The 24,435-nt window shown below is 41.1% G+C and overlaps 1 protein-coding gene across 1 annotated transcript in view; it reads right to left on the bottom strand.

Annotated features, from left to right (window-relative positions):
- Positions 1 to 24,007, bottom strand: part of ZFYVE9 (zinc finger FYVE-type containing 9) — a 45,174-nt gene extending 21,167 nt beyond the window's left edge. Inside the window, exons 1-8 of the mRNA XM_077278047.1 lie at positions 23,776 to 24,007; positions 8,764 to 8,865; positions 6,884 to 8,592; positions 5,657 to 5,756; positions 5,105 to 5,281; positions 4,194 to 4,357; positions 3,919 to 4,030; positions 3,189 to 3,311 (exon numbers count right to left, since the gene is read on the bottom strand). Coding sequence (XP_077134162.1) covers positions 3,189 to 3,311; positions 3,919 to 4,030; positions 4,194 to 4,357; positions 5,105 to 5,281; positions 5,657 to 5,756; positions 6,884 to 8,592; positions 8,764 to 8,833 — 2,455 coding nt within the window. The 5' untranslated portion in view covers positions 8,834 to 8,865; positions 23,776 to 24,007. The remainder of the gene's footprint in view (positions 1 to 3,188; positions 3,312 to 3,918; positions 4,031 to 4,193; positions 4,358 to 5,104; positions 5,282 to 5,656; positions 5,757 to 6,883; positions 8,593 to 8,763; positions 8,866 to 23,775) is intronic.
- Between the last annotated feature and the right edge of the window lie 428 nt (positions 24,008 to 24,435).

Genomic DNA, 24,435 nt, shown 5'->3' with positions numbered 1-24,435 from the left:
GATTCACCTGTACCTAGGATCTGTAAATATCGCAATGTCTAAAAGGAAAGAAGGTTTCATCATCACCATGAAACCACCAATAAGAGCGGTAAGACTTTATAACTCTCTGCTGTGAGACATTATGAAGGTTGATTAATTAAAGCGAACTGGTCACCAGATTTTACAACACAAACTGCACACATTAATCAATATGTCTTAGCTCTGATGAGAACAGAAGTCCTGGAAGATAGGAGAAGGGCAAATGCTGTACCCATCTCCAAAAAAAGGAAAATAGATGGAGCCAGGAAATTACAGGACAGTGAGCCTTACTTCTATACCAGGAAAGATATTTGAGCAAATTATTAAACAGCAAGTATGTAAGTACTTGGATAATACAGTAATTAACCAGAGCCAGCATGGATTTGTAGCAAACATGTCATGCCTGACTAATCTATTTTCCTTCTATGATGGTATTACCGACTGGGTGGATCAGGGAAATGCGGTAGATCTAGTAATATCTCGACATAAGCATAGCATTTGACAAAGCATCTCATACTATCCTTATTGAAAAAATGACCAAGTATGGGATTGACAAGGCTACGATTAGGTGGATTCATAACTGGCTCAGTGATCATACTCAGAGAGTGGTGATAAATGGTTGCACATCTAATTGGAAGAGTGTTTCAAGTGGGGTACCACAAGGCTCTGTCATGACCCCAGTGTTGTTCGACATTTTTATAAATGATCTAGATAAGGGAACTGAAGGTAAACTAATCAAATTTGTAGACGATGCAAAGCTAGGAGGGAAAGCTAACACTAGAGAAGACAGAGAAAGGATTCAGAAGGATCTAGATAAGCTTGAACAATGGGCAGCGACTAATAGAAGGGTATTTAACAAGGAGAAATGCAAGGTTCTACATCTGGGCAAGAAAAACAAATTACATTTACAGAATGGGAGGAATAGAACTAAGCAACAGCACGTGTGAAAAAGATTTGGGTATACTAATAGAACACAGACTGCACATAATTCAACAGTGTGATGCAGCATCAAAAAAGGCAAACACAGTTCTAGGATGTATTAGCAGAAGCATACAATCTAGATCATGTGCAGTAAGTATCCCCTCTATTCCTCCTTGGTCAGGCCTCATCTGGAATACTGCGTCCAGTTTTGGGCTTCACATTTTAAAAAAAGACATTGAAAAACTGGAGAAAGTTCAGAGAAGAGCTACAGGATGGTAAGCGGATTGCAAAGTATGTCCTACGAGGAATGGTTAAAGGATGTGGGAATGTTTAGCTTGCAAAAATAAGGATAAGAGGAGACTTACCGTATTTTTCTGACCATAAGACGCACTTTTTTTCCTCCAAATTTGGGCGGAAAGTGTGGGTGCGTCTTATGGTAGGGATGTAGCATGTGGGGAGGGGGGCAGCAGCGAGTGGGATCGCAATGATATCCCACTTCAGGAGGCAGAAAAATGTCCCCACTGCCGGGAATCAGCTGCTGGGGAAGCCATGTGGTCCCGATGATTAAGTGCAGCGAATATTCATTAGCTACTCCCCCGCCCACCTATCAGCTGAGCGGTGAGCCGGGAGCAGCAAATGAATACTGCACTTAAGCAGAGACACACATGGATTCCTCAGCGCTGATTCCTGCAGCAGCTGGGGAGATCCGTGTGTCCGGGGGAGGAGGAGGCAGCAGCAGCAGGGTCCGGGGGAGAGGAGATCGCTGGTACCTTCCTGGGCTGGACGCTGAGTGCTGTGCAGTGTGCACAAGGAGGACCTGTGATGATGTCAGAAGTGGGCGGGCTGGAGCATCACATGGCAGCACAGAGCCCTCCCTCTTCTTGACATCATCACAGGTCCTTCAGACTCCAACACTAGAATCTGCTGGCTTCCATTACCTGTGCTGTGCTGTGGAAAGGCAACAAGAGGGAGGGCTCTGTGTGTGCAGTCATGGGATGCTTTACCTCACCACAGTGGCTGGCTGCCACAATTAAGAGGTTAGTCTTTCCAAAACACAATAAAGCACTCTGCCACTCCTTTAGTGAACTATAACTCCCAGCATGTCATAGGATCTGCAGGACATGCTGGGAGTTATAGTTCTCCCATGGGATTTTAAAGCAGCACTCCAGTGTTATTTTGCAGTGCTGGAGTGGTGCTTTCAATATAAGCCCTGTGCCCCCATTCTTATACTCACCCTCCAGCATCTTCATATAGTACTTCACAGACACCACACTGGTCCCGCAGCTTCCAACATAATAATATACTATTATATATAATAACACCACATATAATAGTATGTTATTAAATATTTTACCACATTTTTTTGCTTCAAATATTTTTTTCCCTATTTTCCACCTCTAAAACCTGGGTGCGCCTTATAGTCCAGTGCGTCTTATAGTCCGAAAAAATACGGTAATATCTGTCTACAAATATCTGAAGGGATGTCACAGTGTCGAGGAATCATCCTTATTTTCATTTTTACATGGAAACACGAGAAGCAATGGAATGAAACTGAAAGGGAGAAGATACAGGCTAAATATTAGAAACACTTTTTGATAGTGAGGGTGATCAATGGAAAGAACAGGAGGCCATGAGAGGTGGTGACTTCTTCAATGGAAGTCTTCTAACAGAAGCTGGACAGACATCTGTCTTAGATGGTTTAGTGAATCCTGCATTGAGCAGGGGGTTGGACCAGATGACCCAGCAGGTCCCTTCAAACCCTACCATTCTATGAGATTGGTGTACATAATGTGAAAAAAAAAAATCAGGGAATCGCCAAATAAGTCTTTATAAAAGTTTCCCTGCTAAGCAACTTTTTTTTTTTTTACTCAAAATGCTAATCTTAATATCTGGATTATGCAGCAATTTTGATGTGGAATTTCAAAGTCAGTACACCTGCCTGAACAGGTCAACGTGATCTATTTAATAGTGTATGTAGTTTGTTGTGTTGTTTTTTTTTTTGTTTACTAAATCTGGTGACATTTTTAGTTACTCAACCTTCAAAATATCCCATGACAGAGCTGTCACGAGGCCGAAGGGAGAGACAGGGCTCAGAACAGAAAAGCGGCACCACTCCAGGAGGCAATTAGACATTGTTTTCCCCATAGGAGGCCCCTTTAAGATCAGAGGTATATTCTGATTTGGCGTCAGGGCGGATTGTCGCTGCTTTTCTTCTGCATAAACAATTCTGACTTAACAACATGACGTACAATTCACAATCTTCACCATTGCCAAAAGATTTGCGTTCAGGACAAAAACGAGGGGATCGGGCCCGCCGTCTTCCAGCTGCTGCATGACGGACATCTGGGAAGGGCGTTCTTCCACAGCATAATCTAAAGGAAAAAAAAGAAGTATGAACAATGCACTGCGGTGATCAAAACCACTGAAGGGTTACACTTCAGCATCGCATACACAATGTAGGTCACAAAATTACTGAGCAGGGCACATGGCCCGATTTATTAGAAAGGAGTCGTCTCTCCGGCACAAACGCCGCTCATATGATCTACAAATATTACAGAGATACTTGAGGATTCACCAAGCCAAGATCAACTGCAAAGACCTGTTCTTCGTTTACCGTATTATCATTGGTTTTGCACAGGACTGCAAATTAAAATTACATCATGGTACAGAGAAGAAACAGCTGACGTTGCAGATCAGCGGCATTATCTTGTGCCCAGTTTGCAACGTCAATCATTCTGGGAGGTTGCAAACTCCCAAATGCATCTTTCGACACCCATAAGCCCTCCCAGAGGCCAGAAGATACCCTTTTTCTGATGTACCCCTGCAATTATATACTGAATGGTAGACTTGATTTAACCCTTATATTGCTGAATAAATTAATAAAATAAATAATTGTAAAAAAATAAAAATTTACTTTAAAACAATACGTCAAACTTTCTTGTTGCTATGAAGACGGACTTACATTTATTACAAACTCACCTCCTTTCACACCGGTGGAGATAAGTATGGGGGGCAGCCCGTCCTCTGGTATCAGGTTCATTGCACTGCCGACCTGAGTTATACTGCCGCAGAACCCAGACGTGTTCTCAGTCTAGGACATTAAAACCAACGGTGAGGAAGAAAACGAATAAAAGAGTATAAAATCATACAAACGTGATTACATACAATGCGGATGCCCAGATCACATTCACAGCGATTCCTGCAGAATGCAGAGTATATTTCTTTCTATAGATTTCCCAGTAAGGTGACCTCACCTCTGACGATGGCGAATTGCTCGGGGAGGATTTATTAGTGTCATGGGATACAGTCAGGTTTCCGGCCGCTGGGGCTGCGCTCACTTTTCCCGCATCAGCAGCTTCGCCGTTCGGTAAAATGCCGTCCGCAAACCAGACCCTCCTCTGCTCCCTAGACTGGGATCCTACATCATAAAACACAGCTGCTTTCATGTACAATTTTTTACGTCTTGTCTTATTTCCAGAGAACGGTCCCGTTTAGTAAAATGCATTTGTACGCAGGTTGCTTAAAAGGAAACTTGTAAGACAATTCCAAACATCTAAGACACAATGGAATTTTAGTGGAATGTTCAGGATTATATTGATTGAAATGCAAAGGCAAACAATGGAGAAGAAGTATTGAGAGGCCTCCGGGGAAAAAAGAATGGAATTTCAGGAAGTGCCAGTAACACACCTCAAAAGGGAGGCCGAAATGACCAGAGCGAGGAGGAAAGAGGCCAAATTCTCAGCACTTACCTGGTTACATAGTTACGGGGTATAATTATTATTATTCACCTGCACAATGAAGCTATATAGGCCGCCTGATGAAGATAACCCTTGTCTATAGGCGACTGCCATATTGTGCAGGTCTGAAAAATGGTGAGACAGTGTCAGGACGGAGGCAAAAAGTGCCCCATTGGCCTCATAATACTGAATGTACGGCAGACATTTCAACAGAGCGACTAGTTCTCTATTAGGTCTTCACCGATTTTAAACGCTAAAGGGGAATTAAATGACCACTATGTTCCCAATTGGTGGAGATCCCAACCGTGGAATAAAATAGATATTCAATTAAAAAAATGGAATTTGTTAGAACACAACTACAACCCAAGTATGCAAGAAAGCAACAAAGCTTTGGCATAAATGTAATACTTTGCAATTTTAGGCCTCACCTTCAGTTCCAGGATGTTTAAGGACTCCAACAGGCACCATGACAGTAGGAGGTGGGGAACTGAGGGCTCCTGAAGCCTGAGCCTGTTGCATTGGGGGTATGGTAGAGCAGTACTCCGCAGGGTTGTTTGGGTTTGGGCTCTGAACTGATGCACTCATCATGTTTTCCCATGCTTGGGCTGAAACAAAAAAAAAAAAAAAAGAATTAAAGGGGGCTGTCTTGTGAAAACAAGTTATCACCTATCCTCAATATAAGTTATTGATCAGCGAGGGGAGAAGGTCGGTCCTGCACTGATCGGCGAGGAGGGGGGGATGGTCCGCTCCGCACTGATCGGCAGGGAATATCAGCCCCCTGCACTTACCGGCTGGGGGGTGTCAGCCCTGCACCGATCACTGCTGATCCATTCTGATGGGGATAACAGTGCCCGGTTGTGCACTCCCTCATCAGTGGGTATACACAGATGCTTTATGTTACGTCATAATCCAAAATATCTCCAGAGAACAGGACGTGCATATTAGGAGAGGTTGCAGAAAACCACGAGGACATCACTTACCATTGATGAGCACCGAGTGGCAGATAACGCACACGCGAGCCTCTTTCTTATCCATGTAGAGCAGTTTGCATTTGAGGCTGCAGCAGGCGGCACAGAAGACCTGGAAGAGGCGGCACTTATTACTGACTATATGCACCAACACATCACTTCTGCATCAATCACAACTTATAAAGAGCGCAAATCCTAATTTGTGGCAGTAAATAGACCCTGATGGTCACTGAAGGGGTGTCATCAATAACACTAGAAGTAATCTATACATTTTTTTTTTTTTTTTTACATAATGCGAAAATCCAACATATCCAATGCTCCTTGCACCTAAAAAGTATCCGGGGACAGTCGTGCTTCCCTAAAAACTTTATATTGTCAGAGCCCAATAAAATTGGATGACTTATTAAATGTTTATGGACAAATTAAAGGGGTTGTCCAGGATTGTGATACTGATGACCTGAATAGGAGCTGCAGCCTACGGGAGCAGCCAAGTGATAAAAACAATTTCTTTATTTCACTTAACCCAATAAAATACATTAATGACAAAACAAAAGACATAAAAAAGACAGTGTCCCAGGAATAGATAGGAACGGTCCTGTTCCGGATCTGTTATAAATATACAGTCCAAGGTAAGTGGATATATATATACTCGCCCAAAATCCTATACTATCAGTTTGCTACTATAGATCAGTGGAATAATATCCATAGGGTAACATTTTTACATCCTGAGCAGGATGTAAAAATGTTACCCTATGGATATTATTCCACTGATCTATAGTAGCAAACTGATAGTATAGGATTTTGGGCGAGTATATATATATATCCACTTACCTTGGACTGTATATTTATAACAGATCCGGAACAGGACCGTTCCTATCTATTCCTGGGACACTTTGTCTTTTTTATGTCTTTTGTTTTGTCATTAATGTATTTTATTGGGTTAAGTGAAATAAAGAAATTGTTTTTATAACTGTTGGTATGGGTCTCTTCATGCGGCCAAGTTTATGTAAGTCCGCAATTGATAATATCTACTTGAGAAGTGCCATAAAATTGAGAATAGTGAGGACTATGTGGTAATTTAGGGAGCAGCCAAGTGTACAGAGACAATCGGTGGGGGTGCCGACTGTCTGCCCACCACCAATCTGCTACAGATGACCGAAACTATGGATACGACAAATATCCTATTAAACAACAATTCCTAATTTGCACATTACTATTAGCCCGCACAGCCTTACCTACCTTTCCGCATGCTCTGCAGTGGTGCCTCCGCTTGGTAAATGTAAACCTGGCCTCACATTTCATGCAGTTAGGGGCTTGAGAGTCCGGGACCCAGACAGGAGCCACCTCCCCTAGGGATGTGAACGGCTTGGCGGCAGGAGACCCATGCTGCCCAGCGAGGAGGTCATTATCGGGGCTGTCTGAAGACACTGCAAGGCACGGACTTTTGGGTCCCCTGAACTCTCCGAACAGGTCGCCGTTTGCATCAAAACCAGGGCTGCGCACCGCAGCTTCGTCACGCAGAGCGTCCGACACGGTAACGTCATTCTGACTGGACTTGTTGAACAGGTCGTTTTTGTTTTTGGAGCTGCAGCCGGCATTGGGGGGAACCACGTCGCACTGTAACATGTCCGATAATGGCTTTGGAATCTGAAGCTTGAGATGAGTCGGCTGCTTCGGGCGCGCTCCACCATAGGGGACACTTAGAGGTTGCACGCCGCCAGCCATTCTGGAAGTCTGCCCCTGCGCAGGCGGTACCTGACTGCCGAGGCCTTGCAAGTGGTTCTTTAGGACATCGCCGCTGACATTTAGCAACAGTCCTCTCCCCTCGGGGACGTCGTCCTCTCTCTGCTCGTAAGCATTAGCGTAATTTTCGGATTTGCACTCCTCGATTTCTTTCTCTTCGGTCACAGAGTCTTCTTTCGACGGTAAACTCTTTGGGTTTTGCGCTACGGTTGGGTTTTGCATTCCATAGGAATCACACCCATTTTGGAGAGACATGAATGGTTCAGTTCCTTCGGCGTTACTTTCCGCATCGTTCATCAGAACTTTGTCTGGGTCACCATGTTCAAACTTTTTGTCCCTTTCCGGTGTCTCTTGATCCTCAAAATCCCCATTTGTCACAAGAAAGTCTGAGAACTGCTCCTCCGCTAGATCGGGAGACCCCGCAGGCGAGAGTCCATCATTAGCCAGTACGTTCTGATCACCATCTGCGAAGGCAATAACTATCTGCGTATCTGTAGATGGAAGAAACGAGGCTTTCAGATGATTTGGACTTAAATCATCACCTACAGTCTGAACACTGATTATATTTGGACCAAATTTATTTTTATTGTCATTTTCCATAATGCTAGGAGAGGGCGGGCAAAGCTCGGACATGGGGGGCAAGGAATGGGGTGGAATATTAAGGTCTTCAGTGCCATTTTCACATGAATGACTATTAATACTACTATCGCTCTGCACTGCGGCACATGTATTACTTTCAATAGCATCATGGACGTTGAAGTCAGGAGCGATCAGACCGGTGTCAGTAACATGTAAGATCTCGTCGGCGTCCACGATAACTTGGCTTATAGGGGCGCTGCAAGGAGATAAACACTCTCCAGGAGCAGAGCCTTTATCACAACTCATATTTAGGGTGACGTCAGCCGACTGCGATTCCTCTTCGCATTGCAAAGTATTTGTACTGCATATGTTTTGTGGCTGGGCTTTCCTGTCCTCAGCCATGCTGGTGTCTTCCGTCACCATAGTGGACAGCTCCGGGGCGACGCATTCAATCTCTCCATTGGAACGTGGGGGCGTCAGGCTGGGCGATCTGTCTTTGAGGTGAGCCTCGATAGCAATGATTGATTTGCTGACATTGTCCAGTGCGGAGTTCTCCGTCAGTCGAGAAGGAGGATTTAAGATGCGATTCCACTTCCCATCCAACAATCGCGGCGAGACGTTCTCATCTGAAAGGCAAAAAGTGTATTGAAAATGATCAAGATAAAAAAAAATAAATAAATGCTTCTAATATACAGCGATAATAGAATAGTTCAATAATACAAATGATATGAACAAAAACAGCAACAAAAAGTTAAACAATAAAGCTACAGACGCCATGTTAAAAGTTACTTCTTCACCTTCGTTCTTTTCAAATTCATCCAACACTTTGTCCAGGTTACACGATTCCTCCTCGAAATAGTTCTCCATTTGTTAAGGACCCTTCAGGCTGAAGTCTCTGCCTATAAAAGTAAAAGGATTCCTTTAGTTATTCGACATAAACAAGTCATTAGGACAAGTCATTATTGATCACGGAGAAAGCCCCCGCAAATGTCACATTTACATATGAATGTAGAGAAAATAAATGAATTCTGCAAGTTATAACATTAAGTGCATGCACTACAAACAAAAAAAGGAGAGGGAAGAAAGAATCTACAGTCTCAGGGAGGGCAGAAAAAAAAGGCTATTGAAAAGGAAGAAAGCTCACGAAGGAAAATAAGTATAGGATAGAAGCTGTGCTGATATATGAGCTAATGAAGACAGCAGAAGACAGATTTGTCATCCAACCTATATTACAGGGAGGGGACACTCCACAAGAGAGAAGGCGCTGCTGGGTTTCCCCACTTCCGTGTGTCAAGGACCGACAGCAGGTCTCCTGACCCTAACTGAAATCAAATTCGGGTCATAAGACCCTTGGCCAATCGGTGTGAATTCGTACTTAAGACAAACACTGAAGATTCAAGCTGTCTATTAAATGGACCGACTACAATGGAGAACTACGGTAGTTTAAATATTAACCTCCTGCTCACATATTCTACGTAAAAGAGACATGTATTCCGCTTCTATGTGACTTGCATACAACAGAACTCACAAGGACACGAAAAAAAAATGGAATAAATATCAAAATGACTGACACTGAGGACAGAGAAACGAGTGCATTCAGTGCTAGGAGCTGTCGGCTGAATTTGCTCTTTCATTATGATGGATTTGGGGAAATGCATTTATATAGAGGCTCTCGGGGCACTCAGACTGCCTGGATGGGAGGTAATCCCAGGGGCTTTTCTATGGCAGAAAGACACAAAATTGCTCCTGTGTCGGAGAACAATTCTTAGGGTGTCTTGTGGATCTGATTACTAGGGGTCACTTTCCCCGCACTTCTCCCGCTGATGCAGGATGAATAACAAGGCAGATACTCTCCTCCCTGCCCTCCTTTCTTCTGTAGGAAAGCAGCGGAAATTAATGCGGAAATTAATGAGTAATTAATGACATTGGCTAAAATTAAACCGTAATCCCATTCGAAATTCTCAGAAGAAATGACACAAATTTTAAAAACGAAGATTTGGGAGGGAAGAAATATAACTGAGTAAATGTAAAGCAAGGAGCCAAGCCTTAGATTACTAAGCGCGCCCCGACAATGCCAGAAGTGCAACGCAGCACCGATGATCGCTTTGGCACAACCCAGAAACTCCCTTTAGCTAATCTCATATCTTTGTCACACTCACAGATCAATATCCATAGTTTGTGCTTTAGAAAAAAAAAATCCTGCAGGTTTTTATTCAATATCATAAATATGTAGAAGTCATTATAAGATGCAGCAATCTCCGTCTGCAGCTATGTCGCCTCTAACCTCTCAAGACGTCAGAACATTAGTAGCAGAGGAGGGATAAATATTCATGACAGGTCCCAATGGACTGTGAAATCTGTGACATTTTATACCACGTGTCAAAGCTCGCTTGTCGATTCCAATTACAGAAGTGGAGCCGGCACGTGGATTTTCTCCTCTTTCGTAATCTCTCCGGCAGAGATGCTGCTCAAATGGCCATCAAAGTCCTCTGGTCCAGCCAAATCGGACCTACTGTTTTGCACTGATGAGGGGAAAACACCCCGAAACACGTGTCTGCAAATGGTTTGTGGCTACTTTCAGCCCAAGGTGACGCGCTGCTATCTGAAAACAAATATACAAGGTATAAATGTAGAGAACGACGTGTTTATTTCACACACTAAAACCAGCGAGAACAGCGTCCATGAAATTCCTGCTATTGCTTGCCACCAATATGGCTGCGGATATCCAGAACCATTTAATGACTGAGGTCACAGTTGGGTTGCCACATGCGGACTTGCTCCATTAAATACGGTTTATTAATCTGCACACCAAAAGAAGTTAAAGGGGTTTTCTTGTTTCGGAAAACCCTTGTACCCCGGCTGCAGTTTGTTGTAGAAAACGAAACTGTGCATTACTCATCCTCCCCAGGTCCGGTGCTGAGTCTCCACCACTGCTCCCAGTGTCCGTTATTGTCTGCAGTGCTGACTCCAGTTTTTCCTTCAGTCCCATTATCTCTTGGTGTATAACATCAGATCCCTCGTCCCATGGTGCATAATGTCCAGCCCTTTGCCCGCCCCCGGAATATAACATCCGGCCTCTCTTCCCCATGTGCACAATGTCCGGCCCTCTGCCCACCCCAGGAGAATAACATCCGGCCCCCCACCATGCCGTCTGCACTTACTCCATAACTGCAGAGTACAGACATCCACTACAGCCCTGCAAGGAGCTTCATGGCCCTGCAGCTGCGTGCAGCCTTACATTACTAAGCACAATGCAAAGCATTGAATGGAGTGGTGTAAAGCCTCCACAAATGGACTCTGGAGGAAATGTGTTAACTCTCTATCTGCACGAGGTCCATAAAGACATGTTTGGGGGTGGAAGACCATGACCTTCGGGATGAACTAGAATGGAGATTGTGAGCCCAGAGCCTCTCCCCAACATCACGGTCTGACCTCACAAATGCTCTTCTGAATGATGGGACAAAAAATTCCCACAGGCCCCTCCAAAACCTTCCCAGAAGAACAGGAGCTGTTATATCTGCAAATGGGGAACAACAGGTGTAATGTGCCGATACTTATGCTCATAAAGGGCATTTGCAACAAATGGAAATCGTCACATACAAGCTGCTCCAATCAGAGCTAATTAGCCAATTCATTACACAAGATTTTAAGCAAGAATGAATAATAATCTCTCATTAAAGTCTGAATAACCAATCAAGCATCATCCATATACCATAAAGAATAACACAGCAGCTGCAGAAGGGACACAACGTCCATCCAGAGCGGGACGAGCGCACGGCTACAGCGAAGCATCATTCACAATCAGCCCGGACGCCGACAATCAGCGCAGCCGCAATCTCTCGGATTGCAGGGTTATTTTATGTATTTAGGAGCAGGAACATCTGGCATCTCTGTATCGTTTTCCATTTCCTGAGCAAACGTATCTAGAATTCAGCTGGTAGGAAAAGTGTCCCGAGAAGACCCAGAGACGTAGCCTCCACCTGCGCGGGTGAGAATCGGAGCCAAAAGCTCCGCTAGGAGCCGCCATTGCAGACTCTGTGGCATCTACATGCAACACTTTATTTTTCACCATGGAGGAACCAGATAGACCCCAATAAACGTCAATATTAGGATTGTTGAACCAGAATCTTGCAAATCTTTCAGCTCAACTCCATGCCTGCATGTTTATAGTGAGATTGGTGGAGACGAATGTCAAATTGCCTAACATTTTGGCTCCACCTTGGGGGATATTTTTTTTCCCCCCATCTTAAATGCATGTATTTGGGTCTAAAAATTATTTTTGCAATTTTCCTTCATTAAAAATTTTGCACTGTTTGACTTTTGCAGGCTCTTTGTTTTCAAGTGGTCTGTGGTGGTAAATCAGCTGGGAGGAGCTCAGAAAAAGACAGATAAATGAGTTACAAATTCTCCGTTCGTTTAATATTAAATGAGCGCACTGACGGAATCTCAGTTGGCTCATTCTGCAGGCAGTGATAAACTGTGCAACACACAGACTATAAAAGGTAAATAGTGCAAAAATGATTTATCAAACCAAACGGAAAAAAAAACAAAACAAATTTAAATGCATTTAACAAAAATAAAATATCCCCAAAAGTACACAACCCATTTAAATCATTTACTATTTCTTCCTATTGCAGCACATTCAGCGTTCATTTCTGGGGCTGAGCTGCGACAGGAGACACAAATCACACACAGGTTTGGCGGTTTTTGGAAATAAGCAGCCGTGCGTTACTAATCTAGGACAGATCTGTCTTTATGAATAGCAAATGATTGAGGGAGGGAAGGGACGACTCGGCCTAAAATACTACTATATTTATTATTTTAGGTCGAGTTGTCCCGTCCCTCAACCATTTGCTAATCGTAAAGATATATATATATTATGAGGAATGCTCGGACCTGACACCCATAATGTGGTGGTGCACCATCTTGGGTGTTAGGTCCGAGAATTCCTACATGAACAGTTTCCTGGAAAGTGGATTAGTCGTCGTGGGCCAGTTGAATGGCCACCAAGGTCTCCCGATCTGACCCCCTTAGACTTTTATCTTTGGGGTCATCTGAAGGCAATTGTCTATGCTGTGAAGATACGAGATGTGCAGCATCTGAAACAAAGGATACTGGAAGCCTGTGCTAGCATTTCTTCTGCGGTGCTGCTATCAGTGTGTCCAGAGTGGGAGAAGAGGGTTGCATTGACAATCCAACACAATGGGCAGCACTTTGGACACATTTTATAAGTGGTCATAAACTTGTAAATAACTCATGAAAGAATAAAGTTACGTTAAAACCAAGCACACCATTGTTTTTCTTGTGAAATTCTCAATAAGTTTGATGTGTCACATGACCCTCTTCCCATTGAAAAAAATAAAGTTGGATCCAAAATGTCCGACTTGAAAATGGCCACCATGGTCACCACCCATCTTGAAAAGTTTTCCCCTCCCATATCCTAATGTGCCACAAACAGGAAGTTGATATCACCAACCATTCCCATTTTATTTAGGAGTATCCATATAAATGGCCATGTGTGTATATATGTGTGTGTGTGTATGTGTGTATATATGTGTATATATGTGTGTATATATGTGTGTGTGTGTGTGTATATGTGTATGTGTGTATATATGTGTGTATATGTGTGTGTGTGTGTGTGTGTGTGTGTGTCTGTGTGTGTGTCTGTGTGTGTGTCTGTGTGTGTGTCTGTGTGTGTGTCTGTGTGTGTGTCTGTGTGTGTGTCTGTATGTGTGTCTGTATGTGTGTCTATATGTGTGTCTATATGTGTGTCTATATGTGTGTCTATATGTGTGTCTATATGTGTGTCTATATGTGTGTCTATATGTGTGTCTATATGTGTGTCTATATGTGTGTCTATATGTGTGTCTATATGTGTGTCTATATGTGTGTCTATATATGTGTCTATATATGTGTCTATATATGTGTCTATATATGTGTCTATATATGTGTCTATATATGTGTCTATATATGTGTCTATATATGTGTCTATATATGTGTCTATATATGTGTCTATATATGTGTCTATATATGTGTCTATATATGTGTCTATATATGTGTCTATATATGTGTCTATATATGTGTCTATATATGTGTCTATATATGTGTCTATATATGTGTCTATATATGTGTCTATATATGTGTCTATATATGTGTCTATATATGTGTCTATATATGTGTCTATATATGTGTCTATATATGTGTCTATATATGTGTCTATATATGTGTCTATATATGTGTCTATATATGTGTCTATATATGTGTCTATATATGTGTCTATATATGTGTCTATATATGTGTCTATATATGTGTCTATATATGTGTCTATATATGTGTCTATATATGTGTCTATATATGTGTCTATATATGTGTCTATATATGTGTCTATATATGTGTCTATATATGTGTCTATATATGTGTCTATATATGTGTCTATATATGTGTCTATATATGTGTCTATATATGTGTCTATATATGTGTCTATATATGTGTCTATATATGTGTCTATATATGTGTCTATATATGTGTCTATATATGTGTCTATATATGTGTCTATATATGTGTCTATATATGTGTCTATATATGTGTCTATATATGTGTCTATATATGTGTCTATATATGTGTCTATATATGTGTCTATATATGTGTCTATATATGTGTCTATATATGTGTCTATATATGTGTCTATATATGTGTCTATATATGTGTCTATATATGTGTCTATATATGTGTCTATATATGTGTCTATATATGTGTCTATATATGTGTCTATATATGTGTCTATATATGTGTCTATATATGTGTCTATATATGTGTCTATATATGTGTCTATATATGTGTCTATATATGTGTCTATATATGTGTCTATATATGTGTCTATATATGTGTCTATATATGTGTCTATATATGTGTCTATATATGTGTCTATATATGTGTCTATATATGTGTCTATATATGTGTCTATATATGTGTCTATATATGTGTCTATATATGTGTCTATATATGTGTCTATATATGTGTCTATATATGTGTCTATATATGTGTCTATATATGTGTCTATATATGTGTCTATATATGTGTCTATATATGTGTCTATATATGTGTCTATATATGTGTCTATATATGTGTCTATATATGTGTCTATATATGTGTCTATATATGTGTCTATATATGTGTCTATATATGTGTCTATATATGTGTCTATATATGTGTCTATATATGTGTCTATATATGTGTCTATATATGTGTCTATATATGTGTCTATATATGTGTCTATATATGTGTCTATATATGTGTCTATATATGTGTCTATATATGTGTCTATATATGTGTCTATATATGTGTCTATATATGTGTCTATATATGTGTCTATATATGTGTCTATATATGTGTCTATATATGTGTCTATATATGTGTCTATATATGTGTCTATATATGTGTCTATATATGTGTCTATATATGTGTCTATATATGTGTCTATATATGTGTCTATATATGTGTCTATATATGTGTCTATATATGTGTCTATATATGTGTCTATATATGTGTCTATATATGTGTCTATATATGTGTCTATATATGTGTCTATATATGTGTCTATATATGTGTCTATATATGTGTCTATATATGTGTCTATATATGTGTCTATATATGTGTCTATATATGTGTCTATATATGTGTCTATATATGTGTCTATATATGTGTCTATATATGTGTCTATATATGTGTCTATATATGTGTCTATATATGTGTCTATATATGTGTCTATATATGTGTCTATATATGTGTCTATATATGTGTCTATATATGTGTCTATATATGTGTCTATATATGTGTCTATATATGTGTCTATATATGTGTCTATATATGTGTCTATATATGTGTCTATATATGTGTCTATATATGTGTCTATATATGTGTCTATATATGTGTCTATATATGTGTCTATATATGTGTCTATATATGTGTCTATATATGTGTCTATATATGTGTCTATATATGTGTCTATATATGTGTCTATATATGTGTCTATATATGTGTCTATATATGTGTCTATATATGTGTCTATATATGTGTCTATATATGTGTGTGTGTATGTGTGTGTATATATGTGTGTGTATATATGTGTGTGTATGTGTGTGTGTATGTGTGTAAATATGTGTGTGTATGTGTGTATATATATGTGTGTATGTGTGTATGTGTGTATATGTGTGTGTATATGTGTGTATATATGTGTGTGTGTATGTGTGTGTATGTGTGTAAATATGTGTGTATGTGTGTATATATATGTGTGTATGTGTGTATGTGTGTATATGTGTGTATATATGTGTGTGTATGTGCGTATGTGCGCGCGTGCGTATGGCCGCCGCGATCTCCATCTGCGCACGCGTGGCATCCCGCGGCCATTTTCCTGAAGCCGTGGGCAGCAGAGCGCCGCTTCTGCGCATGCGTGGCCAAAGGAAGATGGCCGCCCCCACCGATCACCAGGGAAATAGCGCAGATCGTGCTCTTTTCACTCCCCTGTGCAGTGGATTCGGGACCTTGGACATGCGCACACCACTACGCCACCAACGGAAAACTAAGCAAGATCTGGGGGAAGACACCACGCCCATCTGACCAGACCAGCCTGATTGACAGGCGAAAACGACTACTTTGGTAACGTATTTCGGCAGCATAGGTGGGGAATCGGGGTCCACAAAATACACTGTTGCAATGCACAGCTCAGGCCCTATTTAACAGTATTTTTATCTCATACAGAAAAAACGGGGTGACAGGTTCCCTTTAAGAGAAAAAAAATTGGTTTTTTTCTTATGTCATTTTCTGACTTAAAAAAATAATAATTAAGTCAGAAATATAAAGTCTTTTGCTGAAGATACCTTCTCTTTAAAGGACTGGTAGCAGGTTTGATCATGAAGGAATCAGCTCAGAAACCTTTATTATGTTGGCCACAGCACAAAAGAAAAGAGGACAATAAATCCTCATAGATCACAGAGACGAATGGATACAATGTGGATGCTGACGATTCTGCGATAGCGCTGGACAAGGCCCACGGCGGCCATAAGATCCCTACAGTGCAGGACACAACGTGGTGCCGTGGATGTAAAGTCCTGGATGTCGCCTCTACATAATTGCAGGCAGGGTGCAGCCGTGCGGCTGAATGAGCAGTCTGATCACAGAGCTGCTGCAGAACATCACACGTTTCATAGATCACAGTCCCTGTAATCAGAGATTTATCCAACCCAGCCTAAGGGTCCGGAAGAACAATCAGAGCCACCCAGAAGCGGCGGCGGCGGCGGTGGCCCTCCCGCGTAATGATGACCTCATGCAAACAATGACCTACAGAAAGTTGTCATGTGTGCGTTATTCATTAATGGTGAGGCGCACCGACACTGCCCACAACACAGGCGCTGCCTGCTAAATAATGCAATGTCTGCACACACACATCATGGCTTCTATATCGGCTGACTATTTATTATGGGCCTGGCCACATGCACCGACAATAATCTCCTCCGCTCCCCAACTGTATAAATTATACGGTCAGGACAAATCCTCAACAAGCTCCAATGAGGAAACCTCCGCTGGAAGTTTCCTGGAAGATAAATTCTGCACCTTGGGGATCATTCAGACGTCGGGTTTTTTTCCACTGCATATTCCCACTATGAAATCTAACCGTGTACCTTTGATTGCTTTACGGCTGACAATCGAACCTCACTCCCCAAATAAACAGAGGTTAAAGGATTGGGCAGAGTGAAAGCCAACATGTCTGATCTTTCTGTCCTCTAACATTGGGCATCGGGGAAGCGTCAGGACACATCGACATACATAAGAAGGTCAGCGTGTATGGACGACGTTAGTGTAAAGTGTTTATTTGAACTTTCATAATGCAACCCAAAAATGTTTACTACATCAGATGACCGTGGCGTAAAGACTACACGTCCCAGAATACATCAACAAAGCAAGCAACAGACACAGAGCGGAATGAATACTGGAAGATTTCAGCTCTGAAGCCTGCAGAATTGTGAATGCAGCCTTCAATTAGAATTCACAATCAGTACGAGATAAGTAATAGAATATGGGAAAGCTACAACTCTACTATTTACGTCAATTAAAGTGAGTAAAGTGTGTATTGTTCCCTGATATCAGTCATAGTCACCTGGGGAAGGGCTAAATATTATCAAGAAATAGAAATAAACAAACACGGACGGATACTATTTTCCCAAAATATTTTAACAATATTTTCTGACCATTTCTAACAATTTTTATTACCGCACTTATAAGACGAAATTAAAAGTGGATATCAGCCCCTACAGGACTTAGGGGTGCAGCCAAGATCCTCAGCAGTGGTATTAGGGTTACTTCTTAAAAAAAACCTGCAGACAGATTTCCTTTATCTAATCCGACAGCTGCATGATGTAGGGCCAGAGACCCTGATTCCAGCGATATATCACTTAGTTTACTGGATGCAGCCATTGTAATACAATCACAGTTTCCTCTGCTGCAGATCTAGCAGTCCTCTGAAAGCTGAGCCTTGTACAACCCCGCCCACATCACTGATTGGCTTCTCTCCGTGAACACTGAAAAGCAGCCAATCAGTGGTGGGGGTGTGGTTGGACTAGGAGGCACGTGACACCTAGTCCTGTAGTGATAATCTCCTGCAGATAAAACACTAATTTTATTGAAACAGTAAAAGACGGACAGTAATCAGAGTCTCTGTCCTCTCAGATTACGTAGCATGAACTTGGTTACACATTCCTTTTAAATGCCGTACATCATTAATATCTTTTCGCTTTTGTACAGGATCAGGTCGGATTATTCACCGTTAGGTGCCACCTTACCACAACCCATTTTATCTCTAATTGTGTCATCCTGGACCAGCCTGATAAAAAGTACCTTCTTTATGACATTTAAAGGCACAGAGTCTGCGCGAATATCAACATCTGCCGAGCATTGGCACACGTTCCGGCTTTTAATTAAAAAAACATAAGACTTGAGGGAGCCAAGATGAAGCAATAACAAGGTTTGCAACACATGCCAGCACCAGGGAATGGATCACACGGTCGGCCTGGCACACCCTAAGCCCATCATTCTTAGCAATGCAAAAAATAAAAAAATGCAACAACACTTGTGTGTGACCATCACATGTTACAAGTGGAGACGGATCTACCAGTAAATAACCAGAGGAAATAGTGTTCTAAGGTTTCATCAATGGCTGAAGCTTCCGAATTCTGATGTTTAGTTAATGCATGGAGGAAGCCATTATACTCTCCACCCTATAGCATCCTGTGCCAACAATACCAGCCGGCTCGGACTCCTGCCACGAGGGATCTAGGAGGGGGATCCAGCAGTAAAGGGGCAGCATGGTGGCTCAGTGGTTAGCACTGTATGCTGGCTCAATGGTTAGCACTGCACCCTTGCAGCGCTGGGGTCCTGGGTTCAAAGACTTTTCCCTTTAGCATTCCATCTCAGATTGTTTTTAACTGATCCAGTGCTAAGAATCAACGGATAAATACAAGATCGGATAAGTCACCTAACTTAATTTTTTAAAAAGAGACGAGGAGAAAAAAAAAAAAACGAGAAGGCAAAACGGATGATGCTCGAGAGAAAAACTGTCTATTTTGCTTAAATATAAATACAAAGATATGTGTAAGTAAATTCCACATCAATTATTGCAGATCTTTGTGTTTTGTTTTGTTTTTTTACGAGGTTTGATTAATTCTTTTATTTTATTTTTTTTTATTGAACAGCACTTTTTTTATGATTCTTCTTGCTGCTCTGGGATCACATCCTTGATACAGAAAGCTACACCTGCATTTTAACGCGCAGAAATGCATGCAAAACGCATAAAAAAAATAAAGAACATTATACACTAGATTGTTGATGTACAAACTGAGATCCTCTATTGAAGTAGTGGAGAAAAATAATGATGCAATGTTTAAAAACCACACAGAAGGTCATATTTATAAAAAGAAAAAAAAAGCTAAATTTACTGGTGTTCCATTCAGTTGCTTTTTCAGTGTTTTTTTTTTTTCCTGTGCATAATTTCAGTCCCACCAAGTCACGGCGTGTCAATTCTTTAAGCGTTTTTTTGCTGCGTTTTCAACCATTAAAATGAATAAAGTGTAAAAAATGCAAATAAAAATGCTGCAAAAACACACAGAACGCAAGCTTTTTTTTTTTTCCCTGCCACCACTCTGGTTTTGGTGCAGAAAACAAAATTCTGCAGTGTGAACATACCCTAAGTGGTTTGAAGTTAAAGTGGTAGGTTGAGAAAAGAAAAAAAGAAAAAAGAAAAACAGCTTGCAAGTCACAAGACAGTAAGGAAACAGATCCTCTTAAGGCAGTGTGACAAAAGTTTGTCCCTATTTTAACAGAACGGGAGCACTCTGGCACCCATGGGAACGATAGAAAGTAGCTAAATCCAGAATTTGGGGGGGGGGGAAGGCGGACACATTTAGCGAGAGTCACTCAGCTGCTTCATATCTGCCATGGACATCAATGGAAGGAGCTGATTACAAGGACAAATGACCTCTTCCATTAAAGGCAATGCAGCCCACCCCCCCTCCTGTTCTCCCCAATAAATTGGGGTTCCAGAAAGGAGATGGTGGATTCGTAGCTTATGCAATATTCAATGGATAGAGCTGTGCTCCTCTGCTCTGTACAGCCGGAGCTGATAACTTATTTCGGAGGGTGCTGGGTGTCAGCCTTTCCTCCTATCTGATATTGATGACAATTACCATGTGAACTAATGGAACCCCCCTTAAACAGAAGCCAACTGAAGACAGACATGCCAGATACATTAGGAGGCTCATCTTGGGCAAGAAACTGAAATTGAGACTTCTGCTATAATTTCCATCATAATATTGTAAATCTGTCCCCCTTTCTAGTCCACAGACATAAGTTTTATTTTCTTTCATAAAAGTGGTGAAAGCAGAACACAATCTAAATAAAAGGCTCAAACGTTTACAAAGAAACAGACATGTATAAAAATCTGCAACTTTTTTTTTTTTTTACCCCACCAGAAAACTGTGCCAAATAGCGTAATAAATTAACCACCATTTTTCTTTCTATATTCTAGGGACTGCAAAGATAAATAAAAATCTTTAAAAAAAATATCTTTTATCAAATTAATCTTAAAAAATAGTGCCATAAAAACAACAAATGAAATTTAGGAAAAAAATGCAACTTTTGAATCCCCCAGTTGAATCACTGGAGTAGATTTTATTAGTGAGTACGTTGTTGTTTTAGCATACCGGTATTTGCCATGAGGGTTTTTTTGTTTGTTTGTTGTTTTTAAATCCTCAAAAAAAAAAAAACCTTTAGGCTATGTTCACACATTGTGTTTTTGCTGCCTTTTTCCCCCTGCAGGCAAAACCTGCTTGGAGCTGATACAAAAAGAAAAAAGGTTTTACTGCATTTTTGTTGTGTCTTGTGAATGCTGACAAAGTTTAGTGCTGGGTGCAACAACGAGAATGCAATATATCGGAACAAGCTCTGTGCAATACATAGGGACAGCAAGGAATGCTGGGAGATTTCAGCTCTGGAAACTGCAGAATTGTGACAACAGCTCTGGAGTATAAAACAGGCAGGAAGTCAGTACAAGTATTGTAATGTATGTACAGAATTTTGGCCTTTTCATGGCAGTCAGGAGCCTAGTAAAGGACCTCCCTTGTGTCTTATGTTTGTACACCTAGGTGTGTTTTTACAATACACCGCCATATAGTACTACAGTCTATTGTGAAAGTGATGATCACTACAGGAACCAATAATAAACACTATGAAAAAAAAAAAAAGCAAAAGAACTTGTGTATATACATATACTCACCTATTTCTCATTCTTCACACTTTTTTTTATTTACTAATAACTATATATATTTATTTATTTTTATTCCAGAAGAGAAACCTGCACACGTGATTGCAATATGCCGGAATAATTGCACTCATAGGCTATGAGGCGGGTTTTTTGCTCCTTTTTATGCAAATTTTAAGCTGCGTTTTACACTACCAGCAAAGTCTGTGGATTTCTGAAAATCATTGCTAAATAAAACATTATCTTTATTTTCCCGACTGATTTTTGAAACTGCTGCGTTTTTGCAAATGGCAGCACGTCACTTCTGTCAGCGTTTTTGCAGTGTTTTTTTCACCCATCGGAAACAATGGGTGAGTGGAAAAAACGAAGCAAAAAAAAACAAAAAACGCAGGTATCAGGTTTTGATGGGCTTTTACGCTAAAACTTTAAGGAAGTTGCATCATGTTTTTTGGGGGGGCACTAAACTTTACCAACATGCACAAGAGACCACAATAACGCAGAAAAAAACGCTGCTTCTTTACTGCCAAGAGAGCAGATTTTGCCTGCAGAAAAAAAAAACGAAGCAAAAACGCACCATGTGAACAAAGTCTTATACTATTTTTTTCCCGCTTGGTTTGTAGAGCTGCAGCAGCACTTCTTTTTTTTTTGTTAGAGGAGCTGTAGATTTCGTCATCGCCATTTTGGTGCCCGTACAACTTTTTGGGCTCTGTTCCATTCTTTTGGAAGGTGAACAGAGAAAAAAAAAAGAAGGAAAAAAAAAAGTTTTCTATTTTTTTTTTTTTGAGGGGGGGGGGAAGGGCATTTATCACATGGGAGATGGAGACATATAATATTTTATAAGTTCGGGCAGTTACACATGCGGCAATAACAAAGGGTGTAGGAGGGTTTCTTTTGTTCAGACTTTTTAAACTTTTTTCAACATTCTGTGACTAGAAGAAAAAAAACTGAAGAAAAAAATCTAATCAGGAGAGGGAGCTACTGGGACTGAGATGCCCATGGGCCCCATATAGCGCTGCAGCCGGGCCTGTGTGTGACCTATATACAGTACATACCTATACACACATACATATATCACGCACGTACACACATATATCACACATACATACATCACATACATATATCGCACACATACATCACACACATACATATATCACACACATACACACATATCATACATATATCACACACATATCACACATACATACATCACACACATATCACACACGTACATACATATATCACATACATACACACATATATCACACACATATCATACATATATCACATACATACATCACACACATACACACATCACACATGTACATACATATATCACATACATACACACATACATACATACATATATCACATACATATCACACACGTACATACATATATCACATACATATATCACATACATACATATCACACACACACATATATCACACATACACACATACACATATATCACACACGTACATACATATATCACACACATATCACACACGTACATACATATATCACATACATATATCACATACATATATATCACATACATACACACATATCATACATATATCACACATACACACATATCACACACGTACATACATATATCACATACATACACACATCATACATATATCACACATACACACATATATCACACACACATCATACATATATCACACACATATCATACATATATCACACACACATACACACACATCATACATATATCACACATATATCACACACATACATACACACATACATACACACATACATCACACACATACATACACACATATCATACATATATCACACATATATCACACACATACACATATCACACACATACATACACACATATCACACATACATACATATATCACACACATACACACGGTGCGGGCCGCGGGCTCTCAGGCATCGCTAGGATCCGCGCACAGCAGCCCCGGCTCCCCCCGGACTGTGACGCTCCGCCGCTCTCCGCACTTACCGGCGGGCTCCTCTCGTCATGCCGAGCAGGCGGCACAGGCTCCCGGCGTCAGCAGCTCGGCACCCCCGTATCTTCTAATAGCAGCCGCTGAGCGCGGAGGCGCCGGCCCCGGGCATCGTCCTCTTCCCCGGCCTGGTATTGTCCCCAACGTCGGGTTCCTGCCTGGTCTGCGGCCCGGCTCCGTGCGGCCCCAGCTCTGCTGCTGTCACTGCCATGTCCGGCCCGACGAGACAAGAGGAGGCAGGGAGAGAGGACGGAGAGCTGCGCCGGGAACACAGCGCCCCCTGCCTGGGAGGAGAGGCAAGTGCAAGCCAGGGCTCAGGGAAGAGATGATGGATAGAGAGAGGGATAGAGAGAGATAACAGAAAGAGATGGATAAAGAGAGAGACATGGATAGAGCGAAAGAGAGGCACAGAGAGAAGGGGATAGAGAGAGGGGGATACAGAGGAGCGGGATAGAGAGAGAAAGAGAGGGATAGAAAGAGATAGAGAGGGATAGAGAAAGAGAGAGGGAAAGAGAGGGATAGAGAAAGGGATAGATAGAGAGATAGAGAGAGAGATGGATAAAGGGATAGATCGAAAGAGGGATAGAGAGAGGGGGATACAGAGGAGTGGGACAGAGAGAGAAAGAGGGATAAAGAGATCGATAGAGAGAGAGAGA

The sequence above is a fragment of the Ranitomeya variabilis genome, chromosome 8 (genome assembly GCF_051348905.1).
Source record: "Ranitomeya variabilis isolate aRanVar5 chromosome 8, aRanVar5.hap1, whole genome shotgun sequence".
NCBI classification, from domain to species: Eukaryota; Metazoa; Chordata; class Amphibia; order Anura; family Dendrobatidae; genus Ranitomeya; species Ranitomeya variabilis.
Note: the sequence above shows the minus strand (reverse complement) of the source record. Positions and strands in the feature narration are given on the sequence as shown.